This window comes from Lissotriton vulgaris, chromosome 5 (genome assembly GCF_964263255.1).
Source record: "Lissotriton vulgaris chromosome 5, aLisVul1.2, whole genome shotgun sequence".
NCBI classification, from domain to species: domain Eukaryota; kingdom Metazoa; phylum Chordata; class Amphibia; order Caudata; family Salamandridae; genus Lissotriton; species Lissotriton vulgaris.
Genome location: NC_141693.1, coordinates 241907506 through 241924682, shown reverse-complemented (window position 1 = coordinate 241924682; position 17177 = coordinate 241907506). Strand labels below are relative to the sequence as shown.

Here is a 17177-nt window from a genome sequence, read left to right as displayed (position 1 = left end):
GACTAACACACCCTGTACAAGGCAGGATCAAGCATTTCCTCCAAGAGAGGCATGCCATCACTTTGGACTCATGGGTCCTCCAACTTGTCCAAAGAGTCTTTCCCATGCCTTTCTCCTCTGTCACACCTTCCAACACCATCAGTGTGGCAGGTGGAGGAACAGGTGAGTTTTGCAGCAGGCTGGCTCTTTTGAGAAGGTTCTGACCTCAGATGTAGGAGCTTGGTGTTACTCCTGCTACTTCTTTGTGAGGACAGGGGCCTTTGTCCTATTGTAGCTCCCTGCCCTCCCAACTCCTTTCTGGAGAAGGACAAATTCAAGCTGCTCACAATGGCCTCGTTTTGTCTGCCCTGGATCATGGAAACCGGATGGAGGCATTGGACCTGCAGGACACGCATTTCCATATTCCCATTCCCACACACACAATGGAGTATTTTTAGTTTGTGGTGCTCCCGTTTAGCCTTACCAGTGCAGCCCAGGTGTTCATGAAAGTGATGGTGGTGGGGGGCAGCAAACCTTCGGAGTTAGGATGTACCAGTCTTTTCGAACCTTGATGACCTGCTATTGAAAGCAGGCTTGCCTCAGGCAGTCATAGAACATCTCCAGACGACGGCATACCTTCTAACATCGTTGCAGTTCACTATCAATATGCTGATGTCCCACCTTGCTCTTTGGCAGGCACTCCCATTCATCACAGCCATCCTGTATAGAGTGCAGCTTTGTGCCTTCCTCCCCAGAACAGAGAGACCAAGATATTTGGGCTATGATCCCGACGTTTCAGGTTCACTCCCGGAAGACAGCGAGAATAGCTTTGAGGCTGCTGGGTTACAATTGGCCTCCTGCAGTCTGCTGGTCACCATGCCATATGGCACATGTGGACTTTTCAGTGGGACCTGTAGTCTCAGTTGGCACACTAGTGAAACCTATTGGATTCTATCCATATTTCAGTGGAGACAGCAAAATATCTGCAGGGGTCACTGTTGGAGACAGGCTCCTCTCCTCCCCCAGAGCTCACGATGGTTACGGATGCATCACTACTATGCTGGGGAGGCAGTCTGGGAGGGATGGAGATCAGAGGATTCTGGCCTCCAGCGGAAACCTCCTCTACTTCAACTTGTTGGTGTTACAGATAATCCTTTTGGTTCGGAAGGACCTCTTACCATCTATCAAGGGGAGGCAAGTAAAAAGTATCAGTGACAACACTAACCCCATGTGGTACTGCAACAAGCAGGGTAAAGTTGGGTCTTGGGTAATGTGTTAGGAGGCTCTGCGCTCTGGAAGTAGCTGATTCACCAGGGCATTTCTCTAGTTATGAACCACCTGGCGTTTCTCTAAATGCCAGGGTGGATGAAAGCAGTTGTCAAAGTTTAGCGGATCACGAATGGCAATTAAACCTGCAGGTGGTCCAGGTTATCATCCAGCAATGAAGAGAAACCTGGTTTCATTATTTTTGTCTTTCTCCACCAGTAATAACGTGCAGTCAGCAATTTTGTGTGCAGGAATTCCTAAGAAGGCTCTCGCTCTCTGAGCCACACAGCACTCCAGTATGCCTTACTGCCTGTACCCCTCTTGGCTTGAGTCTTGGAGAAGATCAAGACCAACTGGGCCTAAGTCATTCAAGTGGCTCCTCACTGGACCAGGAGGTAGTGGCATTGAAAACAACTGGGTGTTAGCATCTATCCATCGATCATCATCTTAGTCGTTGATGCCCATTTATGAAATCTGTGTACAGCAGGCACTGGGACAAGTTTCTGGCTTGGTGCAGCAACCATCACTTTGACCTGCGACGAGCTTAGCTGTCGTAAATGTTGTTTGTTGGCTGTACAAGGGCTTGCGTTGCGCACTGTTAAAGGCTATTTGTTAGCTTTGGTAAGATTTCTGGATCAGCTTTTTTTGCTTTAATCTTTGCTGTGATAAGATTTCTTACAGGTTTACAACAAATGTTTTTTTCTGAAGCCCTTTCTGAAGGCACAGTGGGACGATAACTTAGTTCTGATTTTTCGAATGTGCGCCCTCTTTGAACCAATGTATAGTTGTCCACTGCGTCTCTTGACCCTAAATTCAATCTTCTTTCCACAATCACGCCAGCTCATTTCAAGAGTGAGCTGCAGGCACTTACGGTCCAGCCCCCTTGCACAACATTGTTTCCAGACAAGCTTGTGTTGAGATGTCGAGCTGCATTTCTGCCAAAGGTACTAACACCTTTCCATGTCGGGCAGGCCGTCACCCGTACAACTTTCTTTGCCCCGCTTCATCTTTTGAAAGAGGAGAGACTCGATCGTTTAGACCCCAAGAGAGCCCTCAACGTCTGCATTGATCGTACAAAGGACCATCAGTTGGACAATCAACTCTTTGTGAGTTTCTCTGAAGCAAAGAAAGGCAAGTCAGTGCATAAAAAACATCTCTAGTTGCAGAAGCAGCCACCTGAAGGATTAAGGGCTCAGTCAAACAAGGCTGCGACTGCTGTGATAATACTCAAAGTGCCTGAGCTGGATGTTTGTCATGCTGCTATGTGGCATCAGTTCACAAGTTCATGAAGCACTATTTCATTGACAGTCAGGCAGGGCCACTGGAATTATGCGATTGTGCTTACACTTCATTCTTTACATAATAGATTTACTGCTTTTGCCACATAATCTGGTGCATAATCTGCAGGTTTATACGAAAAAGTGTTTCCAACTCAAACGGTTCAAAAGTTACAAAAAACACATTTGCATGCAGTGGAATGCCCTGTACAAAGGATGAGTAGTCATCTTTCTTTTGTTAATTGCTATATTTGGGTGTTAAACTGGTACTAAGGAGGTGAAACCAATACCCAGTTAGAGATAATAAGTGTAAAAATGACAGAATATTATCTCAAAATTTGCCGCCTTATGCCGCATAATTTGGCTTTTCTTCCTGCATAATTTACTCAACCCTACCACATAACATGGCACTCCCCTCCTGCATAATTACAGTGGTCCTGCTGTCAGGTCCATCGAGTTGGGCATTTTGCTCGTTCAGTCGTGCAGGAATCTTTGGTGTGAGCCATCTCAGAGACTCACCACCTCTGAAAGTACTACTGTGATTCTATTCTCAAGGTCAGGAATCTTCTGGTAGAATTATCCATCAGCAGAACCAGTGACTTACCTTCCACAGCACTCTTTCTAGTGGATACTCTATCTACCTCAGATTCCTCAATTACCCTTCCTCCTCCCAGGAAGTGGGAATAAACCCTTTTTCCATCTAAAAATGCCCCAAGTTGAGATCTGCATACTGGTCAAGCCAATTTGCTGATTGGCTCTGCATCTGTGGGCACAGACAATCCTGTGAAAACTACTATCGGGTATTGGCACTTCAGGAGTGGAACGATGTTGGTGTGGAGTCGTGTGACACCACCTAGGAGTACTGCTTTTGATCTCCAAATCCAGTCTTATGCCTGGGGAATATTCACAAGGTGAGTAATCTGCTGTTAGAGCATTCGCCAGAAAGACCGCTACGAAGGTTAGGTAACTTGTTTGTCAGTCTGAAGATTAAAATATGTTTCATTTGTGGTGTTCTCCAAGTTTCTGCCCATCACCTTCTATTGTTAGTCTTAGTCTCAATCTTCACCTTCTTTTTCACATCTGTAAGTAATGGGCAGCTGCATTTTTAACTGATCGGCACGTAGGACTCAAGTAATACCTTTGAGCCATGGAATACTGATTGCCTCAAACTAGCAGCAGCTGAATCAAGACAAGACAAATGTGTTCTTCACCCTAGATCTGCATTGGCTAAAATGTGCAGAATATATAAAAAAAATATTTGATCGTTTTCCCTGTCCTAAAATCTGATAATGCAATCCAGGAGTACTAGTTGATAATATTTCACTAATTCATTTGCGGGGGCGCTCATTTCTTTAATCTCTGTAAAAATGTGATCTGTGAGCCACCAATCTGCCAGGTAACAGTTACGCCTGCTCCCTAAATATTATGACACCACAAGAGGTGGCCTCCTCTCTTTGAGTTGATGCCCTCAGCTCTGGGCCGTTCTTTTGGCAGTTGTTAGACAGTTTGATGTCCTTTCCACCTACAACGCAAAATCTCCAGGCTAAAAAATATGGCCCACATGCATCATTGTCAATTGCATTCGCAAACGGTGCGAATCGCAATTTTCAGCTGTTTGCGAATGCAATTGACAAAATTGGGATGCATCATGTTTTTCGCAATTTTAGGAATCTCAATCATGTTGCGATTTCTAAAATTGCGATTGCATTTAAGAAATCGCAATTTTAGATTTCTTAAATGCAATGCATGAACATTTTCAATTTGCAAATTCGCAAATAGGGAGAGGTAAATTACCATGAATTTGCGAAAAGTTACAAAAATGCACAAAAGTGCATTTTTGAAAATTTCATTTTACACACACACATGCCCTTGGGGCATGTGTGCGAAAAATGCACTTAAAGTTATATTTCAGGGTGCGGGGGGGGGGGGGGGGGGGGACCCCCCCCTACACTCTTGAAATTGCATTCTCAATTTGCGATTCGCAAATTGCTAATCGCAAATTGAGAATGACTTCCCATTGATTCCTATGGGCCTCTAGGCCCATAGGAATCAATGGGAAGGGATTCCTTAATTGCGATTCGCAAATTGTGAATCGCAATTAAGGAAATTTAAGAAATCGCTAAAAAAATTGCGATTTCTTAATGCATAGCCTTTTGCGATTTCTTAATTGCGATTCCTTAATTTTCGCAATTAAGAAATCGCAAACGGCAACAATAATGCATGTGGCCGTTAATTCTGGCCTCAAGTAACAGATCTTTCTTCGACCTTCAACATATAAAATTCTGCTCTCACTCTATAAGCCGGATCATGAGAAGGAGCTAAACATGACAGCCATTTGTTGTGGTGGCAGGTAGGAACGTATATTTAAATCTACTCAAACTCTTTTCTCTTTCAGGCGGCCCAGCAGACCGTGCAGGGTTACATCAGCTTGATACTGTATTACAGCTGAACGGACAGACTGTTGAACAGTGGAAGTGCGTTGAACTAGCCAATGAAATTCGGTAAATATTTCAGCTTTATTGGTAGTTAGTAAAAGTTAATAGAGTGCGAAAAATGGCAAAAATAAACTTCATACTTCTGTGTCTGGCCTCTTTGTCATTTAAACTTGTGGGGCACTTGTGCTACTTTGTGAAAGATACTTATTTAGGTAAATGATGAGCAGCAACACCAGCTCAGATTAATTTAAACGCTTTCATTGTGGGCTAACTATGCTTTTATGTTTTCGTAATCTTTGTGTTTTTCACTCTGTGGTGCGGCAGGCTACCTTCTCTCAGTGATTGTGTCTGGTTCCACTCTTTAATTCATACTGTGCCTTGGTGCCCGCTTTCATTTCTGTCTTAGCAGCAGTGTGCCTTGGATCCGCACGTCATCCATAATGCTTTGATCTCATCTCTCAGCTATTTTCTGCCTCACTCCAAACCCTCGCGCGTCTTGAACCTTATTGCATTCTTGCCCCAGTATTGGAACTTTCATAGATTCCCATGCTTTGTATCATTCCCCGTCGTCGGAATGGGAGTCTCGGTAATAAAAAATACCATAGTAGTAGGTACAAAAGAGAAAGCAAAGGCCTAGGCCTCATTCCCTTTTGTAGCATATCAGCCTCTTTTTGTAAAAGAGACCAAATTTTAGGCATCAGCCAATCAGAAGAGCCTCACCCCTGGAACCTTCCTGAAGGAACCTCAGAGCCTCAGATTTTCTACCGCACGTGGTGCTAGGGAGTCTCCATTGAGCTCTGCTCTATTTTCAACTCTCAAGTAGATTTCTACAGTTTTTTCTTCAGGATTTCTTCAGTTTACTTCAGAAATCTCTCCTTTTCATCAGGATGTCTGAAGTTGAGAAAAAGAAAGCCCTTTTCAAGCCCTGTTCCACCTGTGGAAAGAAAAGGCTGTTTGTGGAGGACAAACACAAAGATTGCATTTACTGCCTTTATCCGGATCACAAGGCAGAGGACTTCAAAATTTGCCGCACTCTCTCCACCAAGACCTTGAGAGATCGTGCTGGAAGACTGCTTACATGGCTACAGAGGCAGAAGGAGAGGAAACATGGAGTTTCCAGTGATGAGGAGGAATCGTCTTCATGTGCTTCCTCAAAAAGGTCAGTGAAAAAGGGGTAGAGGTTCCCCATCTTCCTCTGTTGGGCGCCCCTCAAAGGCTTCTAAAAAGACCCCCAGAGAGTCTGATAGCCGGGGTTCAGGAAGTCCCCCCTACCGCAGTGGGAAGGATAAGGCAGAACTGGTTTCGCCTCCTAAGGGTGAGAAGACAGACCCAGCCTTCAAAAAACCCTCCTCACATTCTTCAGAGAGGAGTTCTAAGTCCTCTACGACGAAGACATCGTCGACGGTGGGTCCGTCGACGAAGAAAATGAAGCCCAACATCCAATTGGTCTCGTCGGCGGGAGAATCGTCGGCGAAAGCTTCGTCGTCGAAGAAGGTATCGTCGACGGCAGTGTCGAGGGAGGGTGTGCCGACGACATCGTCGACGAAGACGTCGTCGACGGCTTCAATAACATCGTCGACGAGGAAACCATCATCGTCGACGGCAGTGACGACGACGGCGTCAACGACGGTATCGACGACGGTGGTGTCGTCGACGAGTGCATCGACGACGACAATATCTACAACGTCGGCGGGCTCGTCGACGGTGGTGTCGACGACGACATCTGTAATTCCAATATCGTCGACGAGGATATCTCCGGCGTCGACGGAACCATCGACGATAGTGGCTACGGAGAGACGAGTGACGGTTTCTTTAACGAGAATCACTCCTGAGATGACATCCCCGAGAAGGGTGACCCCTTTACCGCCAACTTTGTTGTTGGACCAGGGAGAATCTGAGGAAGACGGACAGGATGCTTATGACTATGCCAATAGCCCGTCTCAGCTACCAATCAAGAGTCAAGAGACAGATTCAGAAGGGGCATATGACCAAGGGGAAGGAGAATATCATCAAATGGCCCACTCTAAGGGCTATGAGCCACAAGACATGATTTCGGTTCCTACTACATTCCTGCATGACCTCCACAAGATGCTGCAGGACTATAAGTCAAAAGCAGAAAGACCAACACCACGTAGGTCTGCTCCTTCGACACCAGTGAGGAACCCCTCATCTGTAGTCCCTCCGGTACTTCCGATACAGACGCCACCTCAACCTCAGCGGCCGGTGCCTCAGGCTCCGTCCGAGCCAGCCGATGACCCGGATGGCGATGATGATGATGAATCATCCAATGGTAACCAAGAGTCGGATCATGATGGGGATGAATATGATGAATACATCATCCCAGACCAAGCTTCGCCTCATCAAGACTTGGTAGATTCACCTCCTGCTGACATCGGCAGTTTTCACCAGCTGATGGAACGTGCAGCTGGGAGATTTAAACTGGTAATGCCCGCTCAAACCACGGACTGTTTCTTATATGATTTCAAAGAAACACACCGCAAGACAACAAGGTAGATTCCTATTGTGGATCATTTGTGGGAGGAAGGTTTGAAAGCTATGAAAAACCCAGCGACGGTGGTCCCTGTGCTACCGCGTCTGGATAAAAAGTATAAAGCACCAGATGATGGACCTGCAGCGCTAACGGGCCATCCAAAACCTGACTCTGTCATCTCACAGGCAGCACAGAGGAAGTCGCGGAACCCCTCTACTCCCTTAACGGCCCCTCCTGACAAGGATGGACGACGACTTGATAACACGGGCAAGCGGTTTTCATCGATGGCTAGCCTGCTCATATGTGCCGCCAATGCTTTGGCGATATTAGGACGATATGATCGCCAATTATGGTGTGATATAGCTCCATATCTGGAACAGCTTCAACTGGAGTCAGTGACGGAAGCAAAGAAGACTTTACGAGAGGGTGAGGCGGTCTCTATGGAAATTATAGACTGTGCCATGGACATTGCCACAACGTCCTTTCGGGCGTTGGCAGGAGCGGCAGTGTTAAGACGCCAAGGGTGGCTGAAGGCGACTTGGTTTAGACCGGAAATTCAGAACAAGGTCCTTGATCTGCCCTTCGATGGCGAGGCCCTATTCGGGAAATTAATAGATGATACTCTTCAAGAGATCAAAAAGGACACAGAAACAGCCAGGTCGCTAGGTACCCTCCAGTATCGCAAATCTCCCTTCAGAGGTTCGAGAGGCAAAGGAGGAGGTTATAGAGGTTCGTACCAACAACAGCAGCAACGCTATTCTTCAAACAGCTCAGGATACCAGCAAAACCGCCAGTCATACCAGCAAAGACAGGGCCAATCTTCGGGTTACTCGAGGCCTTACAACAAGGGCAAGCAGGATGCCCGTGGACGGGACACGTCCAAGCGCCAATAGCGGCCTCCTGGCTCTGCCTACTGTTCCCTCCTCCAAGAAATCATCGGTTGGAGGTAGGGTGTCAAAATTCCTTCAAAATTGGTCCAAAATAACATCGGACCGTTGGGTGATCAACATCATAAAGCGAGGACATACTTTGGAATTTATGGAAGTCCCTCCACCCAGGCCCCCGGCAGCCATTCCATCGAAACATCTGCGTCTCCTAAGGCTCGAGGTACAACAAATGCTCCGCAAAGGGGCGATAGAGCCAGTCCCCTCCAAACAACAGGGCCAAGGTTTCTATTCCAGGTTCTTCCTGGTGAGAAAGACGCTGGAAAAATGGCGCCCCATCTTGGACCTCAGGGAGCTAAATACCTATCTCGTCTCCCTATCCTTCCGGATGGTATCCCTACAGAACATATTGAAGATGATCAGCCCGGGGGATTTCATGGCCACACTCGATCTGGAGGACGCGTACTTCCATGTCCCGATTCACCCAGCACACAGAAGGTTCCTACGCTTCACAGTAGCCAAGAGCCATTTTCAGTTCAGAGTTCTGCCGTTCGGTCTTCGCTCTGCCCCAAGGATTTTCACGAAGGTGCTGGCACCGGTGGCAGCATTTCTGCGAAAGAACCACTTCCAGGTCTTCCCTTATCTGGACGATTGGTTACTGAAGGCCCCGTCCAGAAGGTTAGCGCAGGACGCTGTGCAGGCTTGCACCAATCTGTTCCAGAATCTGGGGCTCACTTTGAACAGAGAAAAATCCACGCTGATGCCCTCAAGAAGAGCACGGTTCCTAGGAGCAGTGTTAGATTCAAGGCTCTCGAGGGCGTTTCCTACTCAAGAGAGGATAGAGAAACTACAACGGTTGGCACGAAAACTTCGGGGAAAAAGGTGTCTTTCGGTACGCAGCTACAAGTCGCTGCTAGGGGTGATGTCATCATGTATTCCCTTAATTCCACACTGCAGACTGCGGATGCGTCCCCTGCAGGAACAACTGGACCTCCAATGGAAACAAGTGCACGGATCATTCGAGGACAAGGTGGTTGTCACTCGGGAAATGAAAGACAGTGATTTGGTGGTCACATCAAGACAAATGCCAAGGTCTATCCTTCGCAAGCGTACCATCGCCTCAAATACTAACGACGGATGCGTCATTGGAGGGATGGGGAGCAGTGATGCAGGATCTGCAGGTCAGCGACCATTGGTCTCCTCGCGAGCAAAAACTGCATATCAATCTGTTGGAGCTGAGAGCGATCAGGCTAGCTCTTCAAGCCTTTCTTCCGCAACTCCAGGGTTCACAAGTGCTCATCAGGACGGACAACACCACAGCTATGCATTATGTGAACAAAGAAGGAGGAACGAGATCACTCCTCTTGTCGCGAGAAGCTCAACAGATATGGGAATGGTCAATTCTTCAGAGAATTTCACTAAAGGCGGAGCATTTACCAGGAGTGCTGAACGAAGGCGCCGACAGACTGAGCAGGGTATCCTCAGTCAGTCACGAGTGGGAACTAAAACAGCAGGTTCTGGATCTACTATTTCAGACATGGGGCACACCGGAGGTGGAGCTATTTGCAACGCCAACCAACAAGAAATGCCGGTCATACGCCAGCAGGTTCCACCATCAAGGCTCATTGGGCAATGCCCTGTCGATAGCCTGGACGGGGAGGTTTCTTTATGCGTTTCCACCAATTCCCCTGATTCCACGCCTCATCAGGAAGATGAAGACGGACCATGCAAAATAATCCTAATAACCCCAGCATGGCCGAGACAATTTTGGTACACGGAACTACATCTGCTGTCGCTGGTTCCTCCATTCCTGCTGGAGGAGGTTCCGGATCTTCTGACAATGTCCGGAGGACAGGTTTGGCATCCAGACCCAAAATCATTACACCTGACTGCATGGCTCCTGACCAGCGAGAATTCATGAATGTCCCTCTTTCCAAGGAGATCAAGGACATCCTTTCCCAGGCAAGATCACCTTCAACAAACAAGACATACAGATTAAAATGGAAAAGGTTTTGTATTTGGTGTAAAAAGGAAAAGGCTGATCCTTTTACTTCGAAACCTCATCAACTTCTGCCTTATCTGCTCTCGCTAGCAAAGTCTAATCTGACCCATTCTAAGATCAAGGTCCATTTGGCGGCAATTTCAAGATTCAGGAGATCTGACTCTAGTCCTTCATTATGGTCTTCAAGAATTGTCAAGCAATTCCTCAAAGGCCTGTTCAGGGTCTATCCACCAGTGAGACCTCCTCCTCCAACTTGGCATTTAAACTTGGTCCTGGCTCAACTGATGAAGGAACCATTTGAGCCGATTTACCGCTCAGACTTGAAATACTTGACATGGAAATTGGCTCTACTCTTAGCCCTGACCTCGGCTAGGCGAGTGGGGGAGTTGCAGGCCCTTACTATCCAAGAGCCGTTTTTACAGTTCAAAAGGAACACGGTCATCTTGCGGATGAACCCAAGATTCATTCCTAAAGTTCCTACAGACTTTCACTTAAATGAACCAGTAATTCTAAAGACATTTTTTCCAAACCCAGTCACTCCAGCGGAGAAGACATTGCACACTCTGGATTTACAACGATGTCTAAAATTCTACTTAGACCGTACCAAGGAATTTAGAAAGACTTCGTAATTGTTCATTGCCTTTGGTGGTCCAAGCAAAGGTCTCCCTCTGTCCAAACAGGGGATCTCAAGATGGATTTCGAGTGCTATTCTGCATTGCCACAACATAGCAGGAAAACCTCTAGTGGGCAGGATCCGTGCTCACTCAACGAGATCAGTGGCATCCTCAACAGCCCACTTTGCGGGGGTACATATAAAGGACATTTGCAGGGCTGCTACCTGGAGCAGCGTGCACACTTTCACTAAGCATTACTGCTTAGAGTCATTGCAGCAGGATGAGGCGGCGGTGGGCCAGGCTGTCTTGAGGAACCTCTTCAAGTGATTGGTGACCTTTCCTTTCTATCCCACCTTCCATTGGTAACACATTTTGTGATTTCATTTTTAATGTTATAAGGTACTTATTTACAAAATGTGTTTATGATGGTTTACTGCTTGCTATTCTGATACAAAGCACGGGAATCTATGAAAGTTCCAATACTGGGGCAAGAAAACAAGTTACTTACCTGTAACTTTGGTTCCCCAGTATTGGTAACTTTCATAGATTCCCATGCGCCCACCCACCTCCCCGAGGAAAGCTCAACCTTCAGCAAGTATGGTGTCTAGCACACAACGGCTACGAAAATCTGAGGCTCTGAGGTTCCTTCAGGAAGGTTCCAGGGTTGAGGCTCTTCTGATTGGCTGATGCCTAAAATTTGGTCTCTTTTACAAAAAGAGGCTGATATGCTACAAAAGGGAATGAGGCCTAGGCCTTTCCTTTCTCTTTTGTACCTACTACTATGGTATTTTTTATTACCGAGACTCCCATTCCGACGACGGGGAATGATACAAAGTATGGGAATCTATGAAAGTTACAAATACTGGGGAACCAAAGTTACAGGTAAGTAACTTGTTTTCTTTGTGTTTGTCCTGTATACTTTTGCCCTCTACGTGTGGATGAGGAGCTTGAAGGTTATTCTTCTTTCGACTGGAAGCCAGTGGAGATCGTGCAGGTGTTGGGTGATGTGACTGCAACAGAGGATGTCGAGGATCAGTCTGGCTGCGGCTTTCTGGACAGTCTGGAGTTCGCGAAGGAGTTTCTTATTGATTCCGGCATAGAGAGTGTTGCCGTAGTTCTCCATCTCGCACTGCTTTCTCTTTGCTGATCCATCTTATGACTCATCCTCTTCTCCTAAGTTTGTACCATGCTCCCCTCTCGTATATAGCTCATGTCTAGCTCCTCCTTTTCCTTCTTTACCTCAGTCATCCATCTCATGCCTCACACACTTATCATACATCTTGAGTCCTGATCCTTTCTCATTCATCATGTGACTAACCACGACCTCATAAAGGCAGCTGATGCGTAAATGTAGAAAAGTGCATTGTGATTCACTGTGATTATATGAGCTGCATATTCATATGCAAGCATATTGAAAAGTACATGGGTGATTCCTGAAAATGAAAACCAATAAAAAAATGTTGGGTAGGAGTATGAACTCTCACACTCCTGCTTCCAAAAAAGAATATTGGAAAATAAGGCTCAAGAAGCGATGTGATCACTCTATTAGATCTTGCTTCTCGTAGCAGGAAGTAATCCACTTTGCAGTGACTTTGCAATATTAGAAAGCGCTAATGCTTAGCCTATTCAGTAACTGTAAGACATTTCTGTTTTCGTTAATGGGAATGAAATTGATTACCTTTACACAAAAGCTTTTGGACTTTCTTTTAGGTCACATCGCATGAAGAAAGGTAGCTTCTCGGCACCATGGATGTATGTTGGGGAGTCAGAATTGTTGGGTGCAGAAAGGCATGTTTTTAGTTCTATGCCATGAGATTAATCATTGGTGCCAGTTGTTTGCAGAGATAGGCATCTGTGATATCCAGCTTTAACAACACAATATTGAAGATTGCTATGGGATTGTTAATAGCAAGATAGGCTAGGATGGTTTTTGACTCTGAATCCCTGCTCAGGGAAGTATGATGAAAAGATGCACAAAGACAGTATACAATATCATCACACCCATTGTCAAGACAAGAAATTACAGAGATAGCCTATCTGTTGGTGACTACTGGAAAGCCCCTTCAGTACTGATCACTGAAGGCTTTCTGGATCCACAGGCCTTAGTGTCAGATACACTAGACTGCAGCATTTCTAAAATGTTGTTTTTATTGAAACTAACATTTTTCTATCAAGACATTGCAATAGATAGATGATTAACATTTTCTACAATGGTGGAATTTGATGTTCATGCCTGCTTAGCCTATGGCTATAAACCGCTTCATAGACACACTAGTAGATACAGATTCCAGTCCAACTGTTCCCTTACGTGTGACACTCCTTTATTCAATCATATCAACCACATTTAAGGTTTTATATTGTGTGTGTGTGTGTCTGTATATGTATATGTGTATATATATGTGTATATATATATGTGTATGTGTGTGTATATATATATATATATATATATATATATATATATATATATATATATATATATATATATATATATATATATATATATATATATATATAGCCGTTCTTAGTTGGTGGAGCGATTTGTCTGGTTAATTCCGATAACGAAGGAGACTCCTCCATGCTAACTAGTTACGCGACCCCCAGCTCAGATTAAACAAACGATGCTCATTGAAGAAAAAGCTTAAATAAATACATTGAATACAAACCTCAGACAAGTGCGGCCCGGTTTCCTGGGAGACCGGGGAGTTTTGGTGATATATATATATATATATATATAATATTGGAATGCTGTTTAGTAAGTGCACCTCTTGATTTGTTTCACTGTCTGTGTTTTGTTCGTGGTTCATAAAGATTTTGTGCAAATTCAAGCCCAACAGTAGTCTTCCCTTTAAAAAACTAGGAAGCATCACTGTACAGAACCACCCTTACGCAATTACTTGCCACCATGAATTCATCAGTGAGAAAATCCAAACTGATGTACAGATTCTAGAAGGACATTATTTTATTTATTTTATCTGCACCTCTAATGTTTTTATCTCAATGAGCAAGCTGTAAAAAGCGTTTGAGAAGCCGTCCATGGGCATCTGATTGAGTAGAAGGTAGATTGTTGGGAGAAATAATATGCAACTTTGCAGTTGAAGGCCATTTTTACTAGCCAGACTGTTTTATATTCTTTCCTTTGTTTGATTCACAGTCATTGGTGCAATTTTAATGCTCAAGTGATGTGATCCAGTACTCTTCAAGGCAAGAGTCAGTTTTATGGCAAATTTCGGTGTGCTTTGCAGTTTGCTTTTGATTTTGTTGGGACAGACCAGTCAACTCTATCACTGTAGTTAATGCTAAGAGAGCCAACATTAGAGCAAGGGTGATTTTGTCATGCGTGTGCCATAGAGGTGTAAAAAATTATTTCTTGTTGACTTGTGTGATGAATGGGATATCTATACTGAAGATGACTGAGATTTCTGATTTGATTTGAAGAGATGGAAGTAGTGCACAGCGCTTGAGTCCAGATCATGGACCCAAATCCAATGAGTATGATTACTTTTCTTTGCCATTTAGCTGAAGCAAGTTGTCTCTTCTCTAGTCCTTTCTGGATCCTTAATTTTATTTTAGTGTTGTTGGCATGCATATAAACGTTGATATTGTAGCTATTAACAGCTACCATGGGGCAATCTAGGTTTTGAAAAGGGCTGGCAGAAGGGAGAGACCTTACGGCTCACCACAAATCACTTTAGAAGTTCTTGATAGGAAGAGAACAAATTTTGATTAATTGGGTAGGGTTTACATAAATTACTTGCAACACCGGCACAGAGGCCCCTTCAGTTTTAATGTAGTCTCCAACCAAATGCAAAGGTAAACCATGTTGAAGGCGGCAAGCCTTTATAGGAGAAACAAGCTCTAACTCTGTCCGTGGTTCATTTCGAAGAGCCGTTCTTTCCTAATTTTCATTCTCATTTATTTTCAAGTCACTTTCAGTACCTCTCCAGGTTCTCAACCCTGACTGAAAGATTCTGAGGATGCTGTTTGACTTCCAATCCCTCTGTACCAACATGACTAATACATCTTTATTATGGGTTTTGTGTTTGCCAAAAGGCATCCTCAGGCCAGTGCAGGGCTGTCTTTGTCTTGTGACAGAGCATTGGTGGATGTTTGATTGATGTTGCTGAATTCACGAAATTGCACTGGGAGGTATTCCTCTCAATAACCTTTTCTAGAGAAGATAAATTTGCATTCTGGTTAATAACTGGCATGCCTATAATTAAAGATGATTTCTTTAAAGGGATGTAGCTTAGGTGTTCTCTAGGACCTTAGGCACTGCACTTTCGGGGAAGGAAGCATCATTAGTGGTAAAATGGACAAGAATATCTACACATCCCTGGAGATCGAGAGGGAACATAAGACTTAGATCTGCCAGGGACACAGAGGATTTTATCTGGGTCAGAAATGCTGTCCCTCAAATATATAAAGGAGGCCTATAAATGAGGCATTGTTCTCTAAATGTACAAGATTCTGCTGAACAGGAGTGAAGAGCTTTCAAATTTTTAGGAATATTTAAAATGCAAACCGAGAAGATTGATTTAGTTTATGAACGCCATTCTGTTAAAACTGGATTCAAAATGTACATATTCTGACGGATGCTTCTAACCTCAGATTCCTCACCTTGTGAATATCCCTCAAGCGCCAGACTGGAATTGGAAATTTCTACGCAGTGCTCCTGTGTGCCAGCAGGTGGTGGTGTGTGACTCTACTTCAAAGTGGCAGGTGCTTCAGAAGTGACATGTGGTGGCTAATATAAATGTTAAATGTTAAATGTTGTATACTTGTAAAGCGCACAGCTGCCCCACCCCAACGCGCTGACCTTAATAGCTTTCTTTCTGTGCCTTCAGGCAAGTATCCAAAGCTCCGCTCCTCATTTCCTCACTTGTGAAGAGATTTTTCTTATTCAAAGTTTTTCCAGGGAGCAAAGGATATCAGTCCTTAAGACGATGGGGTTTAGACCTTTTAGGGACTGTTGCAAACAGATGTCTGTGACCAATCCCGTGAGATATATCTTTGGTATTTTGAATTGTCGCACAGCTCCAAAGATTGCAAGCAAATTATTCCAAAAGCCACCTGAAATCGAGATGCAAAACTTTGTGGCGATGCACCACAAGGCCCCAATAGGTCCCGTTCCAAGTTGAAGTCAAGAGTGTAGACCCGCTCCTAAAGTCTTTACTGGGGCTAATCTTCCTCATGATTGAAATTCTTGGGCAGGTCTAAGAAAAATATAAGAAATCAAAGCAGGACTTGGACCCCTTCTTGTCACTCTTTGGTGAAGGCAAAAAGGGTGTCACCGTGCTTACTCCAGTATTGGAACTTTCATAGATTCCCATTGCTTGTATCATTCCCCGTCGTCGGAATGGGAGCCTCGGTAATAATATATATATATATATCCCTAGGTAAATACACCCTAATAGGTGTAAAAAGGTAAAAAATTAGGCCTAGGCCTCGTTATCTTTTGTAGCCTATTGGTGTCCTTATGTAAAAAGACCCAAAGTCCCCTTAGCAACCAATCAGATCAGCCTCACCCTGTAGAACCTTCCTGAGAAAGCTCAGAGCCTCAGATTTTCTACCGCTTCGTTGGTGACGGAGAATGTCTGTTAAAACCCTCCGTGATCGTGAAGGACGGCTGCTTCTGTGGCTCAGGAAGTTGGAAAGGAGGGATGAAGTAGTTTCTGGTGATGAGGAAGATGCCAGATCAACATCTTCAAAGGCTTCATTGAAGAGGGGCGGATCGTCTGTGGACACTTCAACTGAACCCCCCTTAAAGGCTGTGCGTGGGACCTCTGATAGGTCTGGCAAGCCAGGGCCTATCGAATCTCCTCACGTGAGTGTAAAGGAGAGGGAAAGGCAGGCACTGCAGGTGCAAAAGGCTAAACTGGATGAGAGCTCGGCTGGGCCTTCCCACCAGGTTAAAGTAGCCAAGTCCGTCAAAAAACCGACTGTAGAGGCCTCTACAGGGGTCAAGAAGGACTCTAAAGCATCTGAGGTGATTTTGTCTCCTCAGTCGTCGACGAGCCATCCAGCGACGACGAGGACGACGACGAGAGCGTCGACGAGGACCTCGATGTCGATTCCGTCGACGAAGACTGGATCGACGACGGCGTCGTCGACGATGACCACGTCGACGGTTACCACCACATCGACGAAGACCATCCCGTCGACGATGACTATTCCGTCGACGGTGGCAATCTCGATGACGACGATCCCGTCGATGAGGACGACGAGCCAG

At 45.1% G+C, this 17177-nt stretch overlaps 1 protein-coding gene across 2 annotated transcripts in view; it reads left to right on the top strand.

Moving 5' to 3' along the window:
- Positions 1–17177, top strand: part of RGS3 (regulator of G protein signaling 3) — a 688935-nt gene that overhangs the window by 184627 nt on the left and 487131 nt on the right. For both annotated transcript variants that reach the window (XM_086921262.1, XM_086921263.1), the window contains one exon: positions 4918–5023. In XM_086921262.1, coding sequence (XP_086777388.1) covers positions 4918–5023 — 106 coding nt within the window. The remainder of the gene's footprint in view (positions 1–4917; positions 5024–17177) is intronic.